The sequence below is a fragment of the Atractosteus spatula genome, chromosome 8, assembly GCF_055471065.1.
Source record: "Atractosteus spatula isolate fAtrSpa1 chromosome 8, fAtrSpa1.hap1, whole genome shotgun sequence".
Taxonomy (NCBI): Eukaryota; Metazoa; Chordata; class Actinopteri; order Semionotiformes; family Lepisosteidae; genus Atractosteus; species Atractosteus spatula.
The window spans coordinates 60,652,691-60,665,534 of record NC_142713.1 but is presented as its reverse complement, the minus strand read 5'-3'; the positions used below and the strand labels follow the sequence as shown (position 1 = coordinate 60,665,534).

General features: G+C 46.0%; 1 protein-coding gene across 2 annotated transcripts in view; it reads left to right on the top strand.

Annotated features, from left to right (window-relative positions):
* apaf1 (apoptotic peptidase activating factor 1) overlaps nt 1-12,844 on the top strand; it is a 77,540-nt gene that overhangs the window by 9,959 nt on the left and 54,737 nt on the right. For both annotated transcript variants that reach the window (XM_088924244.1, XM_088924243.1), the window contains exons 6-13: nt 221-333; nt 2,735-2,866; nt 4,646-4,884; nt 5,420-5,587; nt 6,927-7,058; nt 8,349-8,462; nt 9,868-10,052; nt 11,602-11,728. In XM_088924244.1, coding sequence (XP_088780370.1) covers nt 221-333; nt 2,735-2,866; nt 4,646-4,884; nt 5,420-5,587; nt 6,927-7,058; nt 8,349-8,462; nt 9,868-10,052; nt 11,602-11,728 — 1,210 coding nt within the window. The remainder of the gene's footprint in view (nt 1-220; nt 334-2,734; nt 2,867-4,645; nt 4,885-5,419; nt 5,588-6,926; nt 7,059-8,348; nt 8,463-9,867; nt 10,053-11,601; nt 11,729-12,844) is intronic.

Below are 12,844 nucleotides of genomic sequence, written 5' to 3'. Positions count from 1 at the left end.
TTTAAAGTGAATATTTCTCATCAAAACCCGAATGCCCAGACCGGAGCAGTTTTATGGTCGCAAGAAGTTAAAAGACCAGTAAAGACGAATAGATGTTGCAGGCAGGAGTGTTCGTCCCTTTTTGCCATGGCAGAATCCGCCGGTATCGGGGAAATGCTCTGGCCAGGAGCCGGTGTGAGTGAGCTCGGCTTTCTTTACTTCCTGCTGTTGTGCCCCTTAGGTCGCTCCTCATTCTGGATGACGTCTGGGACGGCGCGGTTCTGCGGGCCTTTGACATCCAGTGCCGAGTTCTGCTCACCACGCGGGACCGGAGCCTGACGGACTGCGTGGCAGGTGCGCTGCAGGCCTGACCGTGGTGATCAATTATTAGAATTGATCAGCGAGGGGCTTCTGAGCTTGTGGCTGTGTGGTCACAGGTGGTTTTGATGTCTTCGTCTCTTTCACACAGGAAAACGCACGTGTAAGGATTTTCCTATGTAACTCCACGCTTTTTAAAATGTAAAATCCCTGCCGAAAGAGAAACTATAAACAAAACCTTTTTCCATTGGACATTGTATTCAACTTTTTCCCGGGATAATATTTAGCCTATTAACCTTACTGTGTGTTAGCTTTGTGAGCATTAGCACAAGCATAAAGAAAAGGAAATACTTGCTTTTCCATTGTTGTTTTCATCACCAGTTTTCACTAGTTCTTCACTAACTAGGTGATAAATGCAAAATGTTATCCTTGCATCAAATTATGTACAGTACACAGCAAACAGCTGGACACTGTCATGGAACAAGTAAAGGTTTATTCCATGCTCAAAAGAAAAGAGACGCAACATTTCGGCTGTGGAGTCTTCTTCAGGTGTCTGAAGGACCCCGTCGTGTTCCTTTTGCCTCTTCTGTCAAGTAATTGTCTAATTGCCAGAAGCTATATCCCCCTGCAGCTCACAGCTGGCAGCCCACTGGAGCTCAGCAGGTGTGAGCCTGGTCAGTACCTGGATGGGAGACTCCTGGGGAAAAACTAAGGCTGCTGCTGGAAGAGGTGTTAGTGTGGCCAGTAGGGGGCGCTCACCCTGCGGTCTGTGTGGGTCCTAATGCCCCAGTATAGTGACGGGGACCCTATACTGGAAAAAGGCACCATCCTTCGAATGAGATGTAAAACCAAGGTCCTGACTCTCCAAAGTCCTTAAAAATCCCAGGGCATTTCTCAAAAAGAATAGGGATGTTGCTCTGGTGTCCTGGCTAAATTTCTCCCTGGCCTTTACCAATCATGACCTCCTATAGCGTCCAGAAAAGAGATATATAAGTGTAGGGAATTATTATTTCATGTTGACGAGAAGCTGCCTTTTTTAATTCCACTTGGAGGCTTTTGCTGGCACATTAATGCCCTTGCTCAGAGAGTGTGTTAATCATGTTGGCTGAAGGAGGTTGTCGGAGCTGGTTACAGTGGTCACAATCCACCTGAGACCAGGAACTGCGAGAGCAAGAGGTCTGGACAAGAGAGCTGGGGAGGTGTGTCGGCTGAAGAGGCCACAGCACAGGCAAAGGCTGTTACTGCACGCGACACTGATCCCCCTGGGCAAGAGCACGGTGTCTGCCACTCGGGGGTCAAGCACAGCTCCTGAACTCGTTTCAGGACTACGGGCTGAACGCTTCTGCAACCGAAAATCAACTGCGGTTGTCACACATCTGAGAGATGAAATTCGCGGCAGCTACTGCCTGTCCACCCTCCCAGCGGGTCACGGTCCCTTGAGCTCTGGAGTGTATGTGGCTGCTGCTCTCTGGGCTGATTCTAGAGGAGCTATATATTTTCTATAACATGGTGACCAAAATTCTACACAATGTTGTAAATGAGGTCTAGTGTTACAGGCATGTACAGTTTAAACACAACATCCTTTGATTTAAGCTGCACACTTTGTACTTCAGCTGTTTGACATTTTTATTGCTTTTAATAGATGTAAATGATATGTCAAACAGAAACACCTGAGTCTTTTTCATAAGTACCGTTTTCTAGCTGTGTTTCCCATTGTAACATTTCTAGATTATGTTTACTACCTGTACCTGCATGCAAGCTTATTTGTTTTTTCTACATTAAGCATCATCTGCCTGGTATATACCTTTTTGAATTTCATCTGCTGCGTGTACAATGTTTGATAAACCTTCTATTTGTTATAATCTGCAAATTTGACTAATTTACTAAATACACCCAAATCTGACTAATTAATATTGGTAAGGAAGAGCAGTGGTCCTAGTACAGACCCCTGTGGTACTCTGCTCAAATTCATCCCTTGTCTTTCCTGTTTTCTATTAACCAGTTCTCAAATCAATTCATCCTCTATGAGGAATTGAATCACAGGCCTCCTGGAAATCAAACTACGCCACATACGCTCTGGGTATCAAGTACTGTTGCTGCTTGTTCACTGAGCTCTAACTCTAAGTTAGGCAAGTCCTACCTTTTCTAAATCTGCGTTGACCCTCTCCTCAGATCGTATTTCCCTGTAGGCGATCCTCTAGTTCCAGCAGTTTCCATGTCTCGTGTGTAAAAGAAGTTGGACAAGTGATGGTGTATGATTTTGTTGTTTCGGAGATCTCAGGATGCAAGTGGCTTTCGAAACGGGGAGATGGGGATAATGGGCTCTCTGTTTGAAGTTGCAGTGGGCCGGTTGCTCAGGTGGGACGCTGGTGGTTTGGTCCAGAGTTACAGTGCACAGTCCTAACCGTGTTTCTCCTGTACCGGCGCCTCTCCACAGGCCAGAAGTTCGAGGTGTCAGTGGGCAGCGGCCTGGAGGAGGACAAGGCGCTGGAGGTCCTGGCCGTGTTTGTGGGCAGGAAGGTGGCGGCGCTGCCAGAGCAGGCGCGCCAGATCGTGCAGGAGTGCAAAGGTAGGGGCGCCGCGCCGGGTCCCCCAGCGGGCTGGCGATGGCAGCGCAGCGTGCTTGCTTGCTGGAGAGGAGTGAAAGGCGTCCCCGTGCCAGGACTTTCCTTCAACCCCAGCAGAGTCCGTCTGTGGAGCAGGCAGAATTAACGTTTGAGTGACCTGTTCTTGCCATACATGGGCCGCAAGAAAAGAGTCGGCAAAATCAAGGACTGAGGTCACATCGTGTAAAATATGTGAAGAACAATGGGGGTCAAAATATATCTTATTACCAAGTGATATTCAACTTCATAAATTATGTATTTTCTCATTTAATTGAAGGTGTTCTTTTTCTGCATGTATTTAGAAAAGTGTCTCATATAGTATGCATAGGCCATTTATTATGCCCCTAGTATTTCTGCTTGCGTTTCCCCAAAGGTGTTGAACAAAGTATTAATTTATTTTCTGCCCTACTTTCTTGTATTAATAATTTGTGACTATACTGTGGCAGAACGGCCAGCCATAGCAGGTTCACTCTGTGATATCTGTCCGTGTGCAGTGGTATGTGAATTCAAACGGAACGAGATGTTTCAGGATGTTAGTTTATTTTATGAACTTTAAATGCACAGAAGAAGAGTTTGCGGTCATGATGACTTTTGGTGGGGAAGTTCGACATTAAGGGTTTGCTGGAGCTTTTTTCTTTTGCCATTTTGTTGTACATATCCATTGAGTCTCATTTTTCTGGCAGTGAAGGGTGGAACAGTTAGAAATAATTCAGCTTCCTAAAACTGCAGAGAATAAAGAGGTAAAATGCAACATCAGTGGATGTGTGGTGGTTTAGAAAGTCCTGCTGAATGTCCTTATTTGCATTATTTCACCTTTCAGTATTTACAGGCATTACATTTCTGCTGTACTCAATTTTAATTGTGCTGATGTTACCTCTTCTCCTTTTGAACTTTTTTCTACTACTGCAAAGCACTTTGAGAAGTTAAAGGCGCCGTATAAAATAAAGATGATGATGATTATACAAATTTAGCACAGTGACCATGTGGTTTTGTAGTGTATTTATCTTCCTGTTTCACAAGACTTTAGACAAAATTGTGCTAGCATTTGCTAGCAGGAAAGAGTTCTAGTCCTGCTGTAAATTGAAGGTTTTAATCTAAATTATAATGTGAATGAGCTGCATTGTCATACATAATATCATACAAAAAATATGAGAGACACTCCACACAAAAAGGAGGCCGAAAAAGATGAGAGGAGTCCTTTCTGTCCAGCCAGCCCCTTGAAACATTGTTTTTCTGCAGCTGTGATCCCAGGATCTTCTCTCAGTAACGGTTTCCTGAAGAAGCCAACGTATCAGCTGCAACCACATGGGTCGGTAGCTTTTTACACAAGGATAAGAAGGTTCGGCTTCTTTTGCCGGATATCCCCTTCAGCGTGGGATGCGTCGGCTTGTTCCCGCTTTGACGTTTGAGGTTGTCGCCACACTTTTGTTCAAGTGTTGGTCGGCTCATTGCATCTGTGTCTTGCCGTCCGACGGTGCCCTGGTGTCATGAGTTGAATTCCAGACCCGGCCTCCTTTTTGTGTGGAGTGTGCATGTTCTTCCTGTCCATGTGGGTTTTCTCTGGGTGCTCCACAGCTGAAAGACCTGCTGTCCAGGTCCAGGTTAACAGGTATCTGAATTGTCCATGCTGCTCTCCCTCGCCAGGCAAACATGCCCACTCTCTTCCAGGGCATCCGTGCTGGTGGCTGCGGTGGTTTCCACTGGGAGGGGGCGGCTGACTCCGGTGTCTGTGCTTTCTCCAGGCTCGCCTCTGGTCGTGTCCCTGATTGGAGCCCTGCTGCGCGAGTTTCCAGACCGCTGGGCTTACTACCTCCGGCAGCTGCAGAACAAGCAGTTCAAAAGGATTCGCAAGTCTTCCTCTTACGACTACGAAGCCTTGGATCAGGCCATGTCCGCCAGCATCGAGGTCCTGCAGGACGACCACAAGGACTTTTACAAAGACCTGACTGTCCTTGAGAAGGACGTGAAAGTGCCTGTGAAGGTAAGACTGGGCCCCAGAGCCCAGACACAGGCATTAGTGTGCAGGATGACAGCTAATATTAAAAGCCCCTTTCAGGAGGTAATAGAGAGTTATTTCAGTCTTTATGGCCTGGCGAGCAGAAAGCACTCTTTTCAATTTGGTTTAATTGTGTGGCAGGAAGATTCCGGTCTTTGCAGTGTAATTTTCAGTTCGTGTCATCTTTCAAGTGATTTTCCAGGTTTGTTCCCTGATCTAGTGTCCCATTAGCCCTGGTATATTCATGGTTTCTCCATCTCTAACCCCAAGACTAATTACGAATCGCCCAGCGTTTCTGCATTCAGTGGCAATTTTGACTACTTTCTTCTGGGTATTTGTGTCCTAATTTCTTTCTCACCAGTTTTTTTTTAATAAAAGTTTTTTTGCCTGTGGTATGAATATTAGATGGCATAGGTAATGATTTCTTTAACAGCTTTCCTTTAGTGTATCGTTATGTAATGGATTCTGAAAAAAACAATCCAGTAAGTCGCGCTGTGTTCTGTCTGTTTTTCCGTGATAGGTCCTGTCTGTTCTGTGGGATCTGGAACCTGAGGAAGTTGAGGATATCCTCCAGGAGTTTGTGAACAAATCCTTGCTGTTCCGCGATTCCAACAAGACGCCTTATCTCTATTACCTCCACGACCTGCAGCTGGACTTCCTCACCGAGCAGAACCGCTACAGGATTCAGGTGTGTTCCCGCTTCCACTCCCGAAGAAGGCAACACAGCCGAAACGTTGCGTTTCTTTTCTTCTCTTTTCAGCAGGGAATAAACCTGTACTTGTTCCCTTGCAGCCTACGCCTGCTGACTTCAACCCACTTGAATGACTTCAGCCCATTTTAAAAAAATGTCCATTTGTTTTTTTTTAATATAGGAATTTAAGTGAATGACAAAGATTAATTGTTTTAGGGGCCAAATGATTTGCATTTATTACTTGCAAACATTCTGTAAAATCACTACAAGTAATAACAGTGCTGCGTTTCTTCCGGTGCTTTTAGGGAGTTTCTCAGCTGAGCTGCTCGACCACTTATTAACATGCTTTTCACCTTCTTAACACTGCCTTGGTGAACTTTGTGCTGTCCACTCCCTTTCTACTTACTAGCCATCATATCTGCTGCTCATGATGCAAGAACGCACTGTTGTGCATTTTCTCAGTCCGGCTGTTGCAGAACTCCTTTTCAACATGCCTTCAGTTCCTTAACAGTGTTTTGGTGCAATATGTTCCCAGTATTCACTCTCTCCTTAGTAGCTCTGTGATATTTAAGTGCTGGAGTGAACACTCCCATTGTGTGGTGCCTTGCAGAGTTAGTTTTCTACATGAGATGTATAAGAAAGACGGTAGCCAGGAGTAAAAGCACAGAGAAGGATTGTGTTATCTGAGCATAAAATCAAGATTATTTTAAAATAATTTTAAAATACAGTGTCTCAGTTAGCTCATTAGCAGGCAGTTTTGTGAGGCCTCTGGAGAAGCTCAAGCAATAACGTTGGTTGCTGAGGAGCGGGTGAGCCTTACAGTGTAGCTCAGATGGGAGTGATCCGAGCCAGGATCCCGTCAGTAGCTGCACAGGCCGTGACGCACAGCTGGCCAGGGTTTGGTCTGGGACATCACAGGGAGCTGGCAGAGAGAGGCACGTTCTCTCCAACCCGTGCACACTGCCTTGGAAGGTACTGGGGAGCTCGGAGCGAGTGTGAGCCTCCACAGTACCTGAGGGCTTGTAGCGCACGAGCAGGTCAAAAACGTAGGCGATTCTAAATTGTGTAACTAGGATGGAATTGGTGATTTCAAAATTAAAATGACTTTAAGGTTTTATTTGGTTTTTGCTGTCTGCTGATGGGGTTAACTGCAGGGCTGGTGTAGCTCAGACTTGGGAATGCTGGGGAAAAAAACAAGTTGTTGGATGAATGACAGGATGGAATTGATTGCCGAGACAAACTCATGATCACCCTGTGGGCCTTCTGAGCCCTTTCAGCTCGCTGCTCACTTCAGGATTTGCTGAATATGTAAAGCAAATCTCTTTTTCTTGACCAGGAGCTGCATTCCAAAGTGGTCCATCAGTATCAGAAGTATTATAAAAACGCCCATCCCACAGCAGGTGATGAGGAGTGTCTGTACTGGTACAGGTATCTGGGATATCACATGGCCAGAGGGAATCTGCACGAGGTGAGCTGCTCATTCAGGACTAACTCCTGTCGTTTAGGCACTTCTCGCTGGAGTTTCAGTATACTGTACTGTAAGACGTAACTTACTCGGAGACCTAAGGGCTGGATATACTGGACCAACCTTGGTCCTGAAGAGCCCTAATCCAGTTATTTATATCCTATTTATTGACACTTTAAATCACCAGTCATTTAAGCAAATTGGGAACAGTTGTTTAAGGAATTGAACAGTTAAGCAAATTAATCAATTAAGCAATTCAGTGAAGCTCATTGCTTAACCTTCTTCTTCTTCTTCTTATTATTATTATAATAATATACTTTATTTTATGTACAGTAAAAGAAAAAAGTTTAAACAATGAAAACGGCATCAAAGATAGGGGCTTAAATTAGCACAAAGAAACAGAAGGGTTTATAATGTGATAGAAGATGCAAAGAGGCAGACAGACAACAATTAGATAAAAGCCCTTTTGAAGAAGAAGATTTTGAGTCTGGATCTGAAAGCACTTGGGGATGGTGACTCCCTGATATCCTTGGGAATCAAATTCCAGAACTTTGGGGTGCAGCAGAAGAAGGCTCTGTCACCCATAGAGTGTAGGCGGGCTTGGGGGACAGACAGGAGACCAGAGTCCGTGGATGAACTTTGTGAGGTGGGGAGTAGGAAGATAATAAGTGACATAGATAATTGTTCCAGGATCCGGGTTGGAGACCACTGCTGTATGCATATATATACAAAGATTGCCCGTTTCATGTTTGTTGATAATGTTGGTCTGTTAATCTGCTCCTCTGCTTGTGTGTTGTTCAGTGAGCATTTGCATTGCCTCATGTGGCCTAAGTGACTGTTTCCTAAGTCCAGTACACTGGTTCATTAGGCCCTGAGTTTTTTGTCAGGTGCTCCCAAGCCCTGCGCTGTAACACTGGTCTGCTAAGCTGTTTTGCTTTCATACTCACTCTGATACTACCTGCTGCCCTTATGCTGCCTCTAATAAGAGGCATTCATTTCTTGGGGTTAAATGGGTTAAAAATGTCAAATTCAGTCAAATTTCACAAATTGGAAAGACTGCACAGTCGTTACATGCCTGAGAGATGTTTTAGTCTTGGACGGGGGGAGGTGTTTTGTGGCCATTCGAAACACTTTACTGTCCCCAGAGAGCTGTTGCGGCCAGTTGAAAAGGCTGCGTGCTGAATCGTGCAGTGTGGACTGCTGCACACACTTAGCAGCCTCGCCTCCCGTGAAATTGCTACTGTCATCAGAGAAGAGTAAAGGAATATGCAAATGTTGTGCTTTACCATATAGGAGCTGTACACCTTCTTGTTCTCTCTGGACTGGGTGAAAACCAAGGCTCAGATCATGGGACCAGCCAGCCTCATCAATGACTACGTGGAGTACAGCAGTATTTTGGACAAAGAGGTACGTGCCGCCCAGTGGCTTCCATGTACAGGAGCTGAGAAGTTAGTTTTGCATTGTTAGACGTTAACAATAAACTTACCCATTTTAGGTCACAAAAGTCAAGTTCAGCTTTATTGCATAGTTACAGAGTAATGACATTTTCCATTTTTTAAAATAAGTTAATACTGAAAGTAACTCATAAACATTTTAACATTAGTAAAAGCAACGCTGTACTGAGCACCTCGTATTCTTGGCTTTGCGCTCTTCAGCTCGGCAGAAATAAGAGTCTTGTACTCTACAAGGTCCAGCAGGCTCGCTGGTGACGCACATTATGAAGGTCCCGCTGCGCTGCAGATCAGGAATAGAAGACAGAAACTGCTTCACCACATGAATTAACGAGGGGCTTTAGGGAGGCCACATTGTTCATGTTCAAAGAGGAGTTGAGACAGGACACCAGGGTGACACCTCTGGCCTCATGAAAAGTTCTCTTGGGGTCTTTCATGACAGGGATGCTCGGGAGTTCCAGTCAGTGTGATTGGAAGTCTCTGTCACAGAACTGACCAGGCCCAGCCCTGCGGAGCTTGTGAGACTGGACTGAGGTGGACATGCCTCTGCCTGCCCTTCTGTAGCTATGCAGTATTTATACTCCGGGCGGCAGGTCACACTTAGGAAGGTTAACTGTAGCTCCGCGTTTAACTGCTGGACTTGCGGAAGGCGCCTGTACAGTCTCGCATCTGTTCGGTGACAAGAGACCCACAAGCGATACCTGGGAAAGAGATCTGATTGTTCGGGAGAAGCTCAAAATAAGAAAAAAAAAGATCTGACTCTCAGCATAAGTTCTTTTGATCCGTATTCTAAGCTTAACATAAATTGGTCCAAGCCTGGAGTAGAGGACTGATGCTGTGGATGGGGAAGAGGTGGGGTGTCAGCTGTTTAAAGCCCTGCGGTGTTCTCAGAGGGGGTCACACCACAGTCGGCAGCTTTCCTTCTGCCAGCAGTCGCTGCTGCTCACTGGACCGGGGGGCTGGGAGCAGGAAGGAGTGTGATTGGCTCCCTGCTGTAAACCCAGAGACGTCTGCTAATTGGAGGACGTGAGAAATCCATCAAATCAACCTTTAATTGGGCACTAATTTTCCTGGAATTATCTTCATTAAACTAAATTCATTTAGACTGATGACCCCATGTAGTGCGAAGCCCTTCCTCGTACTGTGTTGCCACTCTGAAGTCAAGGGAAATGTACTGGTTTCTCAGTGCAAGGCCTCGCCACTCGCACGCTGAGTGTTCTGCTCTGCCCCGTTGTTTGAACTGAGTCAGACTGTTGCAGCCGTCCTGGTGTTCTGTGGAAGGCTCCAATCCGAGACGTGGGTGATCATGACGTCTCTCTCTCCTCTCTCTCTCCCTCTCTCTCTCTCTCTCTCTGACCCAGAACAGCACGGTGCGCGAGAACTTCCAGGAGTTCCTGTCCCTCAATGGGCACCTGCTGGAGCAGAGGCCCTTTCCGGACGTGGTGCAGCTGGGTCTGTGCCAGCCCAGCTCCTCGGAGGTGTACCGCCAGGCCCGGCTCAAGGCTGAGGAGGAGGCCAGGAAGGGGGCCTTTTACCTGGACTGGATGTGAGTGACTGCGCAGACACCTGCTCATCCCTCAGCTGAAATGTTTTTTTAAGTAGTTTATTCAAAAGATTTTGAACATTTGTACAAGACCAAGAAGGAATGGGAAACATACATTAAAAAAGACACAAAAAAACAGGCTAATAATGAACATAAAGCTCAGACTTGCTAAGGCCTTTCTACAGTTTTCATGTTGAGATTAAAATAAAGTTTGTGATAGAAGTAGTCACAGAATGATTGGGTGTATAAAAGGACCAGATCGGGGATGAGTATAAAGCTCAGTCTTTTTCAGAGCACTCAAGAAAGGACCCCAGATCCTATAGGATCGCTCCAGGGTGCCTGTCCTATAGAAACAAATCCTCTTTGTTGTTCAGCTGGAATGTACTGATGGTCGCTATTGTTGCCCACATCAATTGCTAGTTTCTCACTCCTAAGGCTCCAACTGTAACATGTTAAATAATCAAGGTCTGTTTCAGCTTCCCTAAGCGTATTAAAAGAAATAACTACAGTTTTCACTAATTGTAATATGATTTATTTTTGTGAAGCTTCTCTTCCATTTTCATTTAGCTTCTGTAGATGAGTTTGATGCACAAAAGGAACTGTGGAAAAGGCTGACCTGCTTCCTTCTTTATCTCAGTCACTTTTTGGTGACACCTTTTGGATGTGCTTCACAGATGTGCAGCACTTAGAAATGATCTTTGATTCTCTAAACAAGAAAGATGGGACAATGACAGATAAAAATGGGGAAGGTTTTGGGATGATGTTTGTGTAGCTATATAGCATTCATTCATTAATGTGTCCAATTAGAGTGCAGGATCAAAGCACAGGTTTCCACTTGCCGATGTCAATAATAGACGGGGCTCTCCAGCCAAGAGTAGCTCTGGACCTGCAGGACAGAGGGCCTCGCTCAGCTTGTGGGAAACCTGGACTGGTACAAACTGCCAGCTGTTGGCTTGGCAAGCAAAACACTGCTCACATCAAGCATTTCAGCTGAAGTGCAATGAAACAAACGCAGCTTCAAAGCCATCCGCAGAGCCAGCCTAACCCTTGCTTGTCTAACATTCATGGTCGGACTCTTAATTCCTGCCGCTGCCTGGGCCTCAAGCTCGGTGTGAACCCCATCCTCCGTTGCAACTCAAAGCCCCGCCCACAAGGTTTTCCCAACTCCAGTCCTCGGTGTATCCGCTCCTGCAGGACTCCTAAATCTGTTAAACTTGCCAGTAGCTCCAAACCAGGGGAAAGAGGATAAGTCTCGGCTGTACTGGTTTCCAGTGTAGAGAGCCTCCCGGAGGTGATCTCCAGGGGCTGGAGCTGGGAGTCTTGCACTCACCCCCCCCCCCCGACCTAACTTCTCTTTGCCCAATTCCTGACCTCTGACCTTTCCTTGCGCCGGTGTCCTCAGCCTGCACTGCCTCTCTGACCGCTCTGTCCTGTGACTGTTAACGCAGGCTTGACACTGTTTACTGCCTTTTACAGAATTTGTCAGAACGTCTTCAACGTGAAAACTTTCTAAGACTGTTTTTGCTCATGTGTTGTTAATATTGTTTTTCAGCAACAAAAGCAGTTTAGAAAGCTTGTCTCGTCTGATTGTGCAGCCTCATAAAGGATCCATTTACTACGCCTGCTTTTCACGGGATGGGCAAAAGATAGCGTCCTGTGGAGCTGACCGGACAGTCCAGGTAAATGCTCTTTGGGCAGGCTGTGCTGTGGCCAAGCAGCTTGTGGGTCCTGGGTTTGTTTCTGGTCCCTGACGCCTGTGTGTAGTTTGTGTTCTCCGTGTGTCTGTGTGTGGTTTTCTCCCAGCGTTCGGATTCCTCCTGCCTTCCACAGACATGCTGCCTACTTCATCTGCTTTTTCAGCCTTTAGTAGTTCGAGTAGAGAGCTGCGTCCGCATGCGCAGGCTGCAAAGCAGCAGGTAAAGGTTCATCCCATTGCTGAAAGGAAACGAAACGCGATGTTTCAGGTGTGGAGCCTTCTTCAGGTGCCACAGGTGTTACCTGTTCCATCTCGGCCACTTGTACAGTATTTCAGACATTGTCCCTGTGACCTGGACTGGCCTCCTGTTCAAGGTGCACTCTAGCCATCAGCACAGGGCACAAGGCATTGGTTCTGCTTTGCTGTAGCAACTGCTGTCTTTGTTATAAGAGATGATGTAAACCATTCAGTCAAACAGTATATCCTTCATGATTTATGCTGTTTTAAAAAACAACTCTTTGATGCCTCTGATGAGGTTTAGCGATTCCGATTTACATATTTATATTATATTTGACATTAAAGTTATGCTGGGGTGGCTTTACCAAAGCCTGCCTGGTTTTTCAGAAATGGCCACTGGGTGTCTCTCTTCTCTGAGACTGTGGGACTGTGGAGACTGGCACCTGCAGATAACCCCACAGTACAGAACCAACTGCGGCAGTTCACAGCATCTGCGTGCCTGCAGAATGTGTGGGGACTTGTGTGATATAAAGAGCCTTGCGGTAATGAAAAATCCCTCTGTGTTCAGGTTATTTGCAGCTCTTCATAAATATCAGCAGCCTTCTTTAGCATCAGTATCAGACCTTCCTAGACTCGCTAGGCAAGCGTGTGTGTGCTGTGGTGTTTGCATGTGTATTAATTCCGTGTAGGCTGCTTAATTACTTATATCCTTCACGATGCAGAACACCGTGTCACTGCACACAGTCACGTTCGTAGCGTTTGATATGTTTCATGTTATTATTATTGTGCACGTCTGAAGCATTCTGACAGAACCAACCCAGTGGGCTCTGTATACACTGTGTGTGCAGAGGTGCCTCCTCTC